Source organism: Phalacrocorax carbo, chromosome 5, assembly GCF_963921805.1.
Source record: "Phalacrocorax carbo chromosome 5, bPhaCar2.1, whole genome shotgun sequence".
NCBI classification, from domain to species: domain Eukaryota; kingdom Metazoa; phylum Chordata; class Aves; order Suliformes; family Phalacrocoracidae; genus Phalacrocorax; species Phalacrocorax carbo.
The window spans coordinates 493,784-508,049 of record NC_087517.1 but is presented as its reverse complement, the minus strand read 5'-3'; the positions used below and the strand labels follow the sequence as shown (position 1 = coordinate 508,049).

General features: G+C 38.9%; 1 protein-coding gene across 7 annotated transcripts in view; it reads left to right on the top strand.

The window, feature by feature from the left end:
• PKP4 (plakophilin 4) overlaps positions 1 to 14,266 on the top strand; it is a 96,641-nt gene that overhangs the window by 61,322 nt on the left and 21,053 nt on the right. For 5 of the 7 annotated variants that reach the window (XM_064450900.1, XM_064450902.1, XM_064450897.1 and 2 more), the window contains 4 exons: positions 2,616 to 2,807; positions 4,879 to 5,095; positions 7,053 to 7,185; positions 10,592 to 10,805. In XM_064450900.1, the coding sequence (XP_064306970.1) occupies positions 2,616 to 2,807; positions 4,879 to 5,095; positions 7,053 to 7,185; positions 10,592 to 10,805 (756 nt within the window). Of the gene's footprint in view, positions 1 to 2,615; positions 2,808 to 4,878; positions 5,100 to 7,052; positions 7,186 to 10,591; positions 10,806 to 14,266 lie in introns of all 7 variants that reach the window. The other 2 variants (XM_064450901.1, XM_064450899.1) reach the window with 1 other exon arrangement.

Here is a 14,266-nt window from a genome sequence, read left to right as displayed (position 1 = left end):
TCTGCAAGCTGAAGGGGAGCGTGGATATATGATCGGGTCCTCTCTTCCTTCTGTGCTTACAGTCTCTAAGAAGGGTATCCGTGTGGTGCAGTGAGTGTCTTCCCAGGAGACGGCATCGTCACCTGCGAGGTACAGGTCCAGCTGCCTGCTTTGCCTTGGCGAAGGTCTTGTTTTCACCAACCATACATAGATGTCTTTCCTTAGTGATGACCTGTCAGACCCTCAGAGGTTTTCTTGCAGACACTGTGATAGAGCAGGTCTATGATTTTGGGGGGAAGGATATTAAAATATAGGATACATTTGGTTACACATCACTGTTTAACTGTATTTTGAAGTTGTTCTGTAATCTCCATTGTTTCATTACCTTTGCGTAGTTCACTTAGCATATTCTGTTGCTTTTACAGCTGCTACAGCTTTAGTGCCTACAATGGTAATGCCAAGGTGGATAAAACAGAATTAATTTTATAAAATAGTTTTAAAAATATCTTTTAAAAGCAAAAATTATACTGTGTTTGTGCCCTGCTTGAATTTCTGAATAACTAAACATTTAAAAATGTGTTTGTCTTGGCTCCATCACCCCTATGTCACATACTTATTTGTTAACTTTTCTAACTCTGCTAACAATTTACGATTTGATGTAGTGAGTAAATGTTGTAGATAAACTCTGCATGTAATTTTAGGCAAGAAAGATGACAATATTTCTGTTTTAAGATTGAAAAAATGAAGTTAGCAGTCCAGAAAGGGAACATGAAGAATGCTGGTCTGAGACCAAGTGGGATGTATGTGATTGCCACGCTTGTTTACTGTAGCACAGTGGGATGTACATTTGGTCATCTTTACTCTGAAGAATTTAATTAAAAGAACAGAACTGATGAAATCACAGAACAAACAAAGAATGCCAAGAGAAGGGTCTGGAGTGAGTTTGAAAGGGGTGAAGGGGAGATTAGGCCATTGCAAGATGCAATAAAGAGTCGGAGAGTGGAAGAGGACCCCATGGCAAGGTAACTCTCAGAGACAAAAGCAGCACTGTGTAATTGTTTCAAAGGAATTAAAAATTCAAGAGACTGGAATACAGATGTTATAAATAAAAGTTTTTCAAGATTAAAGGGAATTTTCCTTGTAGTCTAATATTCAAAAAGCAAGTTGGTGTTGGTGGCCGAGGTGTTATGTAGCAATAATATAATATATAAGTAAACTGAGTTTGAAAGTAAATATGGGTTTGGCTTATATCTTATTAAATGTGAGCATCTGAGGTCTGTTTAGCACTTGCTAAAGGTTCGGCCAAGGAGACTGTCAGGAGTGTGTAAGGCAGTGAAACATGAGAGAGCAGTATTGAAATCCAGCAATTCTGAAGTGCTTCCCCAATAATTTTTTTTAAAAGTAGGGGTAGGGGAGAAACTGACGAGTGTAGAGGAGCTTTTCCTTTGGCTGATGCATCTTGTTAGAAGCTGACAAAGCTCAAGTGGGAAATGGTGAAGAACTCTCAGAATTAATTAAATTCTAACTATTTTTCCCCACCTAGTTTAGTCTATAAGTGCTTCTCTGTAGACTCTGGAAGTATAACTTATAAAATAGGGGAACTAGGATTGTTTAAACGAAAGCATTAAACATAGATGAGAAGGTTGGTGGAGGGTAGCTAGTTAGTACCCCACCAATACCAGGGGTATTGGTAGTCAGTGGGAGGGGTGGTGCTATAGGTCAAAAAGTGTTCCAGGGCTGAAAAAGGAGGAGTACAGGATTAAGACGGTACCACTAACATCCTAATCACGTGGCAGCAGTGACCTTAATAGGAGACTGGTTGCTAATTCAGTTAGCAAAATAGTCGGGGAAAGGTATATCAGTGCTGGTTACAGAAATGCAGCAACGCACTGGAATGCACGGAAGGAAATTCTAGGCGGTGTGAATGATGTTTTCATGGAGCAGATAGAGGGGGAACCCTCACAAGGAGAAGCAAGTCTGAACTTGTGCAGAGCTGTTCAAAATGCTGTTATTGAAAAGCTGTTCTATACCTCCGCCAACAACGTACTTGGACCTAGCACTGCAAAAGTGGTGGCAGGAGCTCCACTGCTGAGGAATTCAAGTTAAGTGAGAGAGATTTCAGTTAAAAGGAACCCAGCTGAAAGGCAAGGCGGAAGAAGAGATTCTCATACAACAAAAAATACGTATATACACATAATGGGCTATTTAAACCTTTATAAAGACTTTTCTCCACACGCTTAAATCTCTGCTGCCACTGCCAAGACTTGCCCTTACTGCTGTGTATTGTTTCATTTTCAGGACCATGACCCCCTCTAGGCTGTGCCCTGTTTCACAACTAGATTTCTGTCAGGTTCACAACTTACCTTGTCATTGTGGAATCTGTGAACGGCTTAGCTTTTACTCTGTATGTTTTAGACTTGCAACTATAAATGCTACCAAAAAAAGAAATGCTGTTTTTTCAACTAATCTTTCTGTACGGATCATTTCATAATGGAAAGAAGTTTAATGAATAGATCTCTATAACTGAATATAACTAACACCTTTTCTTGGCTGAAGGAATAAAGATTCAGGCATGACAGCTTTATTATTTTTAATTGGTATGGGCCATGTACATATTTCCCTCTTCTTGGTTTTAGGCCTGAGGAGTTCATATGCCAGTCAACACAGTCAATTAGGACAAGAATTACGATCAGCTGTATCTCCTGACTTGCACATCACTCCTATCTACGAAGGCAGAACTTACTACAGCCCTGTGTACCGTAGTCCGAACCATGGGACGATCGAGCTCCACCAGGGATCCCAGTCAGCACTGTATCGAACAGGGTCAGGTGGGTAAAGGGCTTCCAAAGCTCCTCCACTGCCTTGTGTCCCAAAGTCACGCCTAATTTACTTACTGGGGTTTTTCTGGAACCTTTGGCGTATAGGAGAACATATGAGAGATATGTAATGCCAATTTAAGAGGAAAATCTAGGTGTTATAAATTAATGGAGATAGAAGCTAGATTTGAAGGACTTAAAACGACCGGCAGGAATTACAAAGTTTTTGTGACGTTCACAAGAAATACTTGGGCCTTTGTATCAGTGTCAGCTTAGGGTCAGAATATTTTCTGTCTGATACCACATGCTCGGGTACATCCAAGCAAAGTATACTTCAAAAAATGTATTGCTTCCTCTTGTGTTCTCTGTGCATCACTCCCTTACAAATTCAGTTTGTTCATATTTTTTTATTCATTAGTACAGTAAAATGATAGCTTGCACACTTAAATTACCTACCGCATCTTTCACAGTAAAAATACTGGTTTTACCCAATTTATTAGCAAAGGATAAACTTAAAATACTATATCTGAAGATTGTCTATTGAAACTGAAATATTTCTGTAGTATTTTATAGAATTGCTACTCGTATATTGATAGCGCATAGGCATTAGATTAGTATGAGAACTGATTTTCTGAAAAGAGAAATGTAATACGTGTTGCAGTGCAGTTTGTCTTTAAGTTTATATAGTGGAGTAATTTCAGAAAGCTCAAAATATTAAAGTCCTTTAACTAACTCTCTAGAAATATTTATAGAGAAGTGTCCGATTCATACGTCATGTTTTCACACGTTTGAAAACTGCCTTTTAATGGTGTTGGGGTTTTTTTTGTTTTGTTTTTTAATATAACTGAAATACTAAGAGTATGGAATGTTGACGGAGTGTCGTGGTTTAGCCGGCAGCTCAGCCCCACACAGTCGCTCGCTCACTCCCCACCGGTAGATGGGGGAGAGAATCAGGAGGGTAACGCTCGTGGGTTGGGATAAGAACAGTTTAATAATTAAAATTAAAAGAAAACAACAGTAGAAATGCAATGTAAAGGAGAACAACGAGAGGTGCAAAGCCCTGGGGCGGGGGGGGGAAGGGAGGGGAGAGGGGGAACGAACCGCCGGAACAAACTGCCCGCGCCGCAGCCGCTCACCTCCCGCCGACCCGACGCCGCGCCGCCTCCGCGCTGGCGCTGCAACTGCCCCCACCTCAATATATTGGTCATGGTGTCACATGGTATGGAATGAACCTGCCATTGGCCAGTCGGGGTCAGCCGTCCCCACCATGGCCCCGCCCCTCCCAGTCCCCCCCGCCACGCGGCAGAGCGCGGGAAGCTGGAAAGGTAGCTGACCCCCACAGTGAGGAGAATTAACCCCTTCTCAGCCAAAACCAGCACATGGAGGCAGCAGGTTTTGCAATTCTTCTGTATTCTACAACCTAGAGTAAACATATATTGAGTTTGTCAGATGTGCCAATGAGGAAATAGAACTAGAAATTGGAATTCTCTGTGTACTTGTCTACCTAATATCACTTACCTCGGAAGACAAAAAGCGACCACAACAGCTCTGTTAAGTCAGGAAGACACACGTTCCTTTTTCTGAAAGGATCAGCTTAGTCTTTGAAATCATCCTCTTGTTAGCTTTTTGTCAGGGAAAATGTACGTGTAGTCGGGAAAAGGAAAATGTCATATAAACTAGATCAATTTTTGGTTTTGTTTACTTACTTTTTAGTACAGTTGGCAAATTGATGTTACTGTTAATAATTGAATTTCATTATAAACCTTGAAAACATTTTGTGTCCTGATTCCTGCTTGATGGCACAAGATGCATTTCTTACAGTAAGTACTTGTTGAGGCAAGCTGAGGCATAAGCCCGATTCCACCAAACCTTTAGTTCTGTAACTAACCTCTCTGTCTTCCCTGGGACATTGAGTAATTGCTCCCTTAAATCTGGTGATAGCTGTCAACACGGAGCATGCTGCGCGTTCCTGCGTCTGGTTGGTTTGTTGGGGTTTTTTTGCTGACGCTTTTAACCATGTGTTGCCTCTTCTTTTCGATAGACATTTGTTACCTTGTTTGTTTTAATACTGATTTTATACCAGGAGTCGGAAACCTGCAAAGATCATCCAGTCAGCGTAGCACGCTCACATACCAAAGAAATAATTATGCTCTGAACACCACGGCTACCTATGCGGAACCCTACAGGTCAATGCAGTATCGACTGTCGGAGTCCAGCTATAACAGGCTGCAGCATGCAACGCCCGCTGATGATGGGACCACACGGTCTCCATCCATAGACAGCATTCAGAAGGACCCCAGGCAAGTCCATTTGTGCTTTCGTGAGCTATACATATTTGCCGTAATAAGATTTTTAATACAGTCTTTGAATATATATGGCACTTTGTGCATATTACAGTCTTACATTGTTTAAACAATCATGACTAATTTAGATATTAAGATCTATACCTTTATAGCCAAGGTAGTAAATGCAGTCTGCTCGTTACAGTAAGAAAGAGCAACTTTCACGCATTTGGTTGCGATTACATTTTTCTTCCATGCTTATTTTCATGTGGAAGTTATTACAGGAAATACTTATAGAGCTGATGAGAATTGACTGTATTATTCCAGATATTTTTCAGTAACTCTACAGAGCAACCTGTAATATTGTAGTAAATTTTCTCTTTATGGGGATCAGGGTTTGAAAATTAGAAAGTACATACCTAATTTACTTGAATTAATTTTTCATGATCAGCCTGTTTAAATTTCAAAACAACATAAGTTTAATAATTATATGTAGATGCACCATTTTGAAAGCAAATACACATTCGTATTTTTAAAATAGTTACTAGTTTGATGTTGCAAATATATGTTCGCAGTGTGGGCATGTGACAAGTGTAACACTATCATTATAGTTTATTAGAGACACTATTTATTAAAACCTTGTATTTTAAAATGGGAGTATCAAAACCCAGTCCATGCAAAGCTTGGAGGAACTTATGGTACTATTTGTCTTCAGTGTGGGCATGTATAACCGCTGGAAATTCCAGTCTGTCCTCAGGTTGCCAGTTCATTGACGCAGCTTCTAGACACGCTGTGGTCGTGAAAGGACTTCACATGCTCTGCTGGCTTAGAAAGAACTGAAAGCAGAGCACCTCATACTGGAGGACGTGCACCCCAGTGGTGCCTCAGGAGCCTTTCATATGGAAACATCAGGGCGCCAAGCAAACCTTGAAAAAAGATGGCTGGCAGCTACGGTAGAGCTTAGGGCAGTGTGTTGCAATAGCCTCAGACTGGGCTGTTTGAAAGCGTGACTCTAGAATGAGCGAGGGAGCATTCAGAAAACTACTGGCTTTATTAGAAAGACAGTTTTCCCTAAGGTCATTTTATCATTAGCATGGAGAAATAAACCTCAAGTTTTTGAGCAGTTCAAGTGGGCACATAACTCAGCTTTCCCATTGTGGTGGCTGGGAATGCTGGGGAGGCCCAACTGGCCAGGCTAGCGTTAGCCTTTGGCTAGCTCCCCAAATACTGCTCTTGGAACATCCTATATTTTTTTAATTTACTTAGATTTCTGAGCATGGGAAAACTTAGATACTACTTTTTTTTCCTTTCTTCTCAATCTTCCTTTACAGAAGGAAGGTGGCCCAGCAAATACTAATGAGCATATTTCTAAATCTGTGAATTGGGCATGGATATGTTTAATGACTGTTCCAGGATTTGTCTGTGCAAAGTCATTCGTTTAATGAAGGCAATTTAATTTTGATGATGTTAAGTTTACAATCCCTGAATAACTCCAATTATGCAAGCTTCTTGCATCTGATCGTGACGATGAAACTTCAGGCTGCACAGCTTTTGTTGAAGTATAATTGACTTCAGACTAGGCAGAATGTTGAGCGCTGAGAAGAAAATTGTGGAAGAGACACCCGTGAGCAGCATCATTAAGTAGGCGTCTGTTGCATTCTATATTTAAGTTTTGGGAAATTTCATGTAGGTTGCAGTGTTTGAGTAGGTATAATTTTCATGTACATATTTATTTGTGATCAGCAACCAAGCTAACTGAAGAACACAGGATACAAAGCGTCCTTTTCCAATGGGAAGGCTAAAAGGCGGTGTGACTCCTAGTTTTTGTAATACACCCGTTTTTCCTCCTAGTGCTGTACTCCAGAACAAAATCAGCATTGTTGAAAAACACTTAAGATGCTCTAGTAGTTCTACTTGGTAAATAACCATACGTTTATAACTAATGCCTTCTCCTGAATGTGTTGATCTAATGAAGGGAGTTTGCTTGGCGAGATCCAGAACTGCCTGAAGTCATTCACATGCTCCAACACCAGTTCCCATCAGTTCAGGCGAATGCAGCTGCCTACCTTCAGCACCTGTGCTTCGGGGATAACAAAGTGAAAACAGAGGTACTGTACTGCATGCGTTTCTGTTCCTGGGGAAACTATAAAACAAAACTAGATCTCTCGCCTCTTTTTGTGGTTTTCTCATCGCAACGCAATATTTCGGACCCTTTCGTGTTTCTGTTTGTACCAGATGTGTGACGATACTGAGGTACCTCGCTGTGTGTAATTACACACACAGAGGCTTTTTCCTGTCATAAGAGGCTGCTTGGAAATTATATGAAAATATTTTACGTTCAAGTTGTGTAATCTAACGGAACTATAAAGTATGTTTACCAGAGCCTGGTTTTGTGTAACCTGTTGATGGTTGGAGACTAAGGAAAACAAGAATTCTGGAAGGCTTTCTGCTGGCTTTTATCAAGATGCTTTAAGGCCTCGTAGGGAATGAGTGAGCTGTCAATCAAAGGAAAGAAATCCAACCCTAGAAATATATAGGGGATAGTATTTATGCCAATATGATGTGGAGGAAGGATACATCTGAGTGAAAATTCAGGTTGTTATTGAAATTTCTAGAAACTGTTTGCATTTGGAGACCTGCCCTTTTTGCAGAGCAGCTCCGAGCTATTGATCTGAAGGATTTTGCTTTTTCTTTCATATCATATGTGTGTGTTACCTGTTATTTTCAGCATAAATCTTATTTATGTTAATAAAACATTGGTGCAACATTTATAAGAATATAGCCCAACATAATTCACTGTTGCTGGAAGGCAGATGAAAAGATGGTGGTGGTTTTGATGTTCCGGTAAGGATCGCAGTGATAATCAGATGTAGACAGATTTATAAGGCAGTCTTGCTATTTTATAAGGGATATGATGGCTTATTTAGGCATTCTTGGGGTATTATTTGTCTGCACATGTTCCATCTGTAGGAGATCTTGTGTTTCTTCACTGTCTCCATTTTCATTATTACAGAATTTGTTTTATAAATTGTGGAATGTCTACTTTAATTTTTTCAAAAGTACACAAACCTAAAAGAAATACACCAAAGTTTAAGCAGAATTTGAATGCGGTGTTAACTTGTATGTCATGTATGAAGTGGTGTCTCGATTGCTTACCCTACTTACCATTAGAAATATTCGATGTGTTTTTAAATCAGTTCAGGTATAAAGTATTATAGACATATTATACCATATAATCAAGCTCATAAAACCTTATCCAAAGAAAAAGGTCATCTTTTTGATTTAGAAGATGAGTTACAGTAGGCAGAGACACATCTATAAATGCAGCCTGCCTTCCTCTTAGCGTGGGGAATTTTGGAACAGAAAATTTCTCCTTTTCAAACAGAGAGGATACATGTACTGACAGTTATTTCTTTTGAATGGAAATAATCAGCTGTTAGAAATTCTTAGAATACTACGACAGAACAAATGTGATTATCTGGCTTCTAGGAGAAGAGAATATTCCCGTGCTCTGGGGAAAGCGAGCCTTACGTCAGTGGTTCCCGGTGAGGGTTTCAGTCACTTAAAAAGAAGCTATCCCTCGAGTCGGGATGGTGGGTTGGGATCAGCGTGTTCCGAAAGCATGATGGTACCTGTGGCAATGGGAAAGTTGCAGTTCATGTTCCCTTCAAAGCAGAGGCCAGCACAAGAACCTGTTGGGAATCAGAAAGGATTGTAATTACTTTAGTGCCAAATTCAGTAAAGCCTTATTTGAGGTCTGCTTTTGTATTTTCATTCATTATTTAAATTTATTGTTTTATTGCTGTGGTAAAGACCAGATTAATTTACTAGACTACTAAGGATATTAAAAACCTAGCAAAATGAATTAGAATGCTTGCATCGCTAAAACCTGAAGGTAAGCGTAAGAAACTGCTTATTGTTGGGGGGGAGCCTTTACCATTTCAGTGAGCTATGAAACTACACAGAATGAATAAATTACACTTCCATGTAATGAATATCTGTGAATACATACAATGCTGATATATTACTTCATTAATGTATCATTTTACAAGAATTCTGATTTTTTTAATTTAGAAATTTAAATGCCTGTTCAAACTGACAACAGCTGCTAAGTTTTAAAATACTTAATGACTCAACAAAATACATATCTTAAGGATGGATTTCTAGTCCATTTTTGTTTTGAATTATATACACAAAAACTGTATCTCATCAAGTTTTGAGAGCAGATTGAAAAAATGATAAAGCTATTTTGTCAGTCATAACTTGTACCTGTACTGTGGATGTGTAGTGTAGAAGTAGTGTTTGATGTGCTGTGTTGGCACACGACAGGGAGATTTAACTGAAAATTATGAATAGTTGATTCATTATTTAGAAACAGAACAGAAACATAAATTAGAGCAGAAATAAGAATTACTTGTCTTGAAAAAGAGCAACTCTCTAAATTTTATTTTTTTGAAATAGCATCCTGCAGAATATGCTTTCAAATGTAGACTGTATCAAATAAGTAATCTGTGAGGTAATGTTCATTTCCTAGCTACAGAAATCTTGCCAGGTGAATAGCTTTAAGCTTAAAGTCCATTGAATGCCTTTAGATACAGATTCCTGGTGGCTTTTGGCACAGCAGTGACTTGTGTAATTGATCAACGCCAAACTTTCCATCCCCTGGATTTATAATTTACATATCTAGGTGTGTAAATAGAGGTTTCTTTTTGAAAAATACACATTTTAAACGGACATCTAAAAAAAATTTCCAAGCCAACATCTTTCATTTTATTTCTCTTATTCTACTTAAGGGGTGATTTGACAGGCAAAAATCACATTTGGTGTTGGTCACAGACCCTGCATTTCAGTTGGTTTTCCTCAAGCCTCTTCGATTTGGCTGTTGTAAGGTGGTGATTTTTAATTTAAAGTTAACATTTTATCATTTCTGTAAGTTATTTTGAACAAAGAAAAGTACTACATGGAAATGAAATCTCAAAGCAACGTTAATTTTAAAAAAATGTATGACAAAGAATAAATACAACTAACCTGCTTAAAGCAAATATAAATTTCCTTTTTGTTTTATGAAACTTCTGCAGAGTAGACCTTCCTTTTAAAAAGAACTTCAGATGTGCCAGTAGTTATATATGAATTTGAACTGATTTGGGTGTGTGTAGCTAAGTGTAAAAGTTGGCATTTAAATCTGTGCAACTTCTTATTTCTAATAATCCCTTAAAAATATCCTGACGTATAGGAAATGACTTTAAAAACTGCATTACTGTGAAACAAAACTTTAGCAGTACCAATTCTTCTCTGAGCACAGAAAATGACTGAAAATGTCCATTGGCCTTTCAGCAAGGATGTGAGTGGTTCACATGAATTCTCAGTATGGTGTAACAACCAAGTTATTAAGATTTACCAAGAATATTTCTTCCTGAAGTAGAATGGAATGTACTGTTTTTGTAAAAACAAAACCTGTAGAGTGAAATGGGTGAAATCAATGGGTGCTGATGTTCCCAACATTCCTTTTTCTAGGTATGTAGGCTTGGAGGAATCAAGCACCTGGTTGATCTTTTGGATCACAGAGTCCTGGAAGTTCAGAAGAACGCTTGTGGCGCACTGAGAAACCTTGTTTACGGAAAGTCTACTGACGAAAACAAAATAGCCATGAAGAATGTTGGTGGGATACCTGCCCTTTTACGATTGTTGAGAAAATCTGTTGATGCTGAAGTAAAAGAGCTTGTAACAGGTAAGTTTTGAATAGAAACAAGCAGAGAACCATGATATGTATATTATTTTTCTGAAGTGGACAAGACCAGAATTGCGTATATTGACTGGATTTTTGTTTGTGCGTTGGTATTTTTTGTGAATACAAAATCACTGATTTTGATTACTGACGGTTAAACTATTAGCACAGAAGTGCAATTCACGGGGAGATGTGAATCTTGAGGTAGCTGCACTAAAGCTCCTCTTAGGGTAAATTTTCCCTGTTATGATTCTCCCACATGCACAGCTTGGGTAGGTATTCCTTTATTGACTCCTAGCATTTGTTGCATTACTTGCATTTTTATCATGTGCTGACAACAGTTGTAAGTAAGATCTTGCAGAATTTGTAAGATGGACCCAAACTATGTAAATGTGTGTTAAAGTACAGACAGAAAACTGCAGGTATGCAAACTACAGAAGCATCTCAGTGCCCAGCCTGCTGGCAGTCGTGGCAACTGGCTGTGTACGCACTCCTAGTCTCTTGAGCTTGCGGCAGCAGATTTAGCTTATAACCCATGAACCTACTTGGCACTTGGTGCAGAAATAGTAAATGATTTGCAGTTCTAAAGCACAAAGGAACTCCATTTCTACCAAAACAAGGTGGATTTGTTGGCTACTGCACACATCTGCTATCTCTTTTTCTTAATATGGGAGTGATCTGTCTGTGAAGGTTTTATGGAATTGAAAAATGTGAGAGGGTAGTAAAAAGCAGTTTTCACTTTCTTAAAGCAGTTCCTCTTTCAGGTTTTACTAGCTCCCTCTTCTGATTTTGTTAAGCCACAAAGCTTAACTACTTACCTGCTAAGCAAAGCTGCACAGCAATGCACAAGTTAGAAGTATCAGAAGTGTCATACTGGGAGCATCTCCAAGTTATTTCCTTGCTTAGAAAAGCTATTAAGTAGAGAAAGGACTCTCTACAGAATGTATCATATGCAGGCGATTTTCCTTAAGTATTTTCCACATAAGCAAGCATTAAGATAACCTGCAGCTTTCATGTTCTCTGTAGAAGGATACAATTTTTCCCTCAAGAAGTTATGTGAATGGAATACTTAAAACTAGAATTACACATTAGCTTGCCTTTTCTGCTCTACAAAATTCATGTTTTATGCATCTAAATTGCTTGTGCTTTTAACATGGTAGAGATGGTTCCACAGACAAAGCCAAAGTCAAAATCTTAATTATAGAAGGCATTTAGTCACTATTTAAAAAAAAACAACAACACAAAACCAAAACAAAAAAAACCCCGAAACAAAACCCCAAAACATACACTGTTACCTTTCAAAAATATATATAACACATCATCTCTAGGTAAAAAGGTTTTTCAAATTGAATTTGAATTATAATTAAAGATTACTGCTTCAGAAAAAGTGACTCTTACTTTTTAACACACATACTTTCCATTTTTTTAGTCAGCTACAACAAAACGGGAAGTTGTGACTTAATTGTCTTCTGGTTAAGTCAGAGGCACTGAGTTCTTTTAGAGTTAGACCAACGCGGAATGCTTGAGAAGAATCCACAGCGGATTTCCAGAGCTTAGGGATTTTCTAATGCTTTCTATAAACAGCAATATAAAGAAAACAAGTGGAAAAGATCCAGTGATTATTTGTTTAATAATTAAAAAACTCCTCCACCTATGTGAGAACTAAACTAACAAACCCCACCCAGTTTACTATGTTCCGGATTAAGATAATGTAAGTACAGAGAAATTGGAATCAATCTACACCACTAGAAACACTTGTGTGTCTGATTTCTAGTTTAAAATTGGCACTTTTCATTACTGCTGAAGTTTATTCATGATTTTTCTCATAAAATGGATTTTCCAGTGTAACATTTCTTAATGAAGTACAATACTTTTCTTTTTCCTGAGGATGGTCTTTCTTCCTTACTACATGAATTATACTTTCATTACTAGCAGTATCAATTGCCTGTGAAAGATAACGGGTATATCTGGTGTCATGGCAAGGGAAACTCATCCAGTTCACTTTAATATGCAGTTAGATAGGGGAAAACTTTATTATCCCACATAAGTGAAATTAGAATAACAAGCTTCTTGCAATCTATATAGATATTTTTCACATTAATTTGTTTAGATAAAAATTTCTGAGGAATTATTTAGTCAAAAGCAATCTTTTAGCCTCAGAAATTGTTTGGGAACATGCCCTGAAGATTAACTATGCTAAATCTGAAACACTAGCACACTGGGGGAGGGTTTAACTGCACAAACGTGCTTCAGAGGAGTTAGAAAACAGTAGGAGTACTGGGGTCTATAACTAATTAACAGTGACTCAAATGCCAAGATTCAAATGCAGAGATACAAAGACATGGATACTGAATAGAAAGTGACATTAAATACAGAAAGTGTCATGGCGAAACCACAAGAGCGTTTTAAGAGGGAAGCAAATCATCTTTTGAATGGCTGTAGATTATTTGGAAAGTAAACTGTGCTAAATCACTTTTTGTAATAATTTTATGAAAATGAAGTAATACTTTTTTAAAAAAAAAGTCTTTAAAATGGAATGCATTGGAAGAGGATAATTTCACTGAGCTTGCTCGGCTCATGCAGCTCCCATCACTGCTGACCCATGGCAGCCTTGCTGTCCCATGCTCTGCAGTCGAAGACCCCTTAGAAGGGCTGTAACACATTTCACTGGTTTCAGCACCGGTGCTTTCCGGAGGCTCCTGTGTTTCACGTTCCAGAATGGCTTCGGCAGCGGGCAGCAGAAATATCCCTGGGGCCTTCCTGACTGTGTACAAGAGCCCTGTTCCCTGGCAGGGGGCACGAGGGGCACGCACTGGTTTATGCTGTCTGGTGATGTTTCTGCGCTGCAGTCAGCACAGCCTGGGCTCTCTTGCTGCCTAGGTCTGGAGATCTCTTTTTGTTTCTACATAATTTTTTGGTACATTGTCAGAGTTAGTTCAAGCTTATGTCGTCATCCTCACAGAAGTTCACCCAAGTTGTCTTCTTGGTATACAGCCAGATCAGCAGTTAGTGCCTGCCGGTATTGCAGGGAGTGGCATAGCTGGCATGTGGAGTTTGATCTCTGGACCTAACTGGCAGACGTTTCCTCATCACAGATCTTTGAACCTCTGGATATGTTCCAAGTAAAGACTGAAAAGAGGACTGTGTTACTCCAGAGTCTTGTCCTTTTTCCTTTTAATAGTAATTTCCTTGAGAAGAATCCTTTTCTCCATTGTTCTCTAAATACTTTTTGAATCCTTGGAGGGGGGGCGACACGGATGGGCACACCACACCAAAACAACCCCCAAAAATGTCAGCCTGCGTGACAAATGTTTGCCTGACACCCTGATTTGTGATGCTGCATCAGTTCTAAAAAATTGTTTCAGGGTAGGAGAAACACAAGAGTGAGCTCTGAAGTACCCTTGGTGAGTAACTTCTGTTAGCGAACGTAAAGGGCTTGCCTGGCTCTGTCAGTACTCCAATGT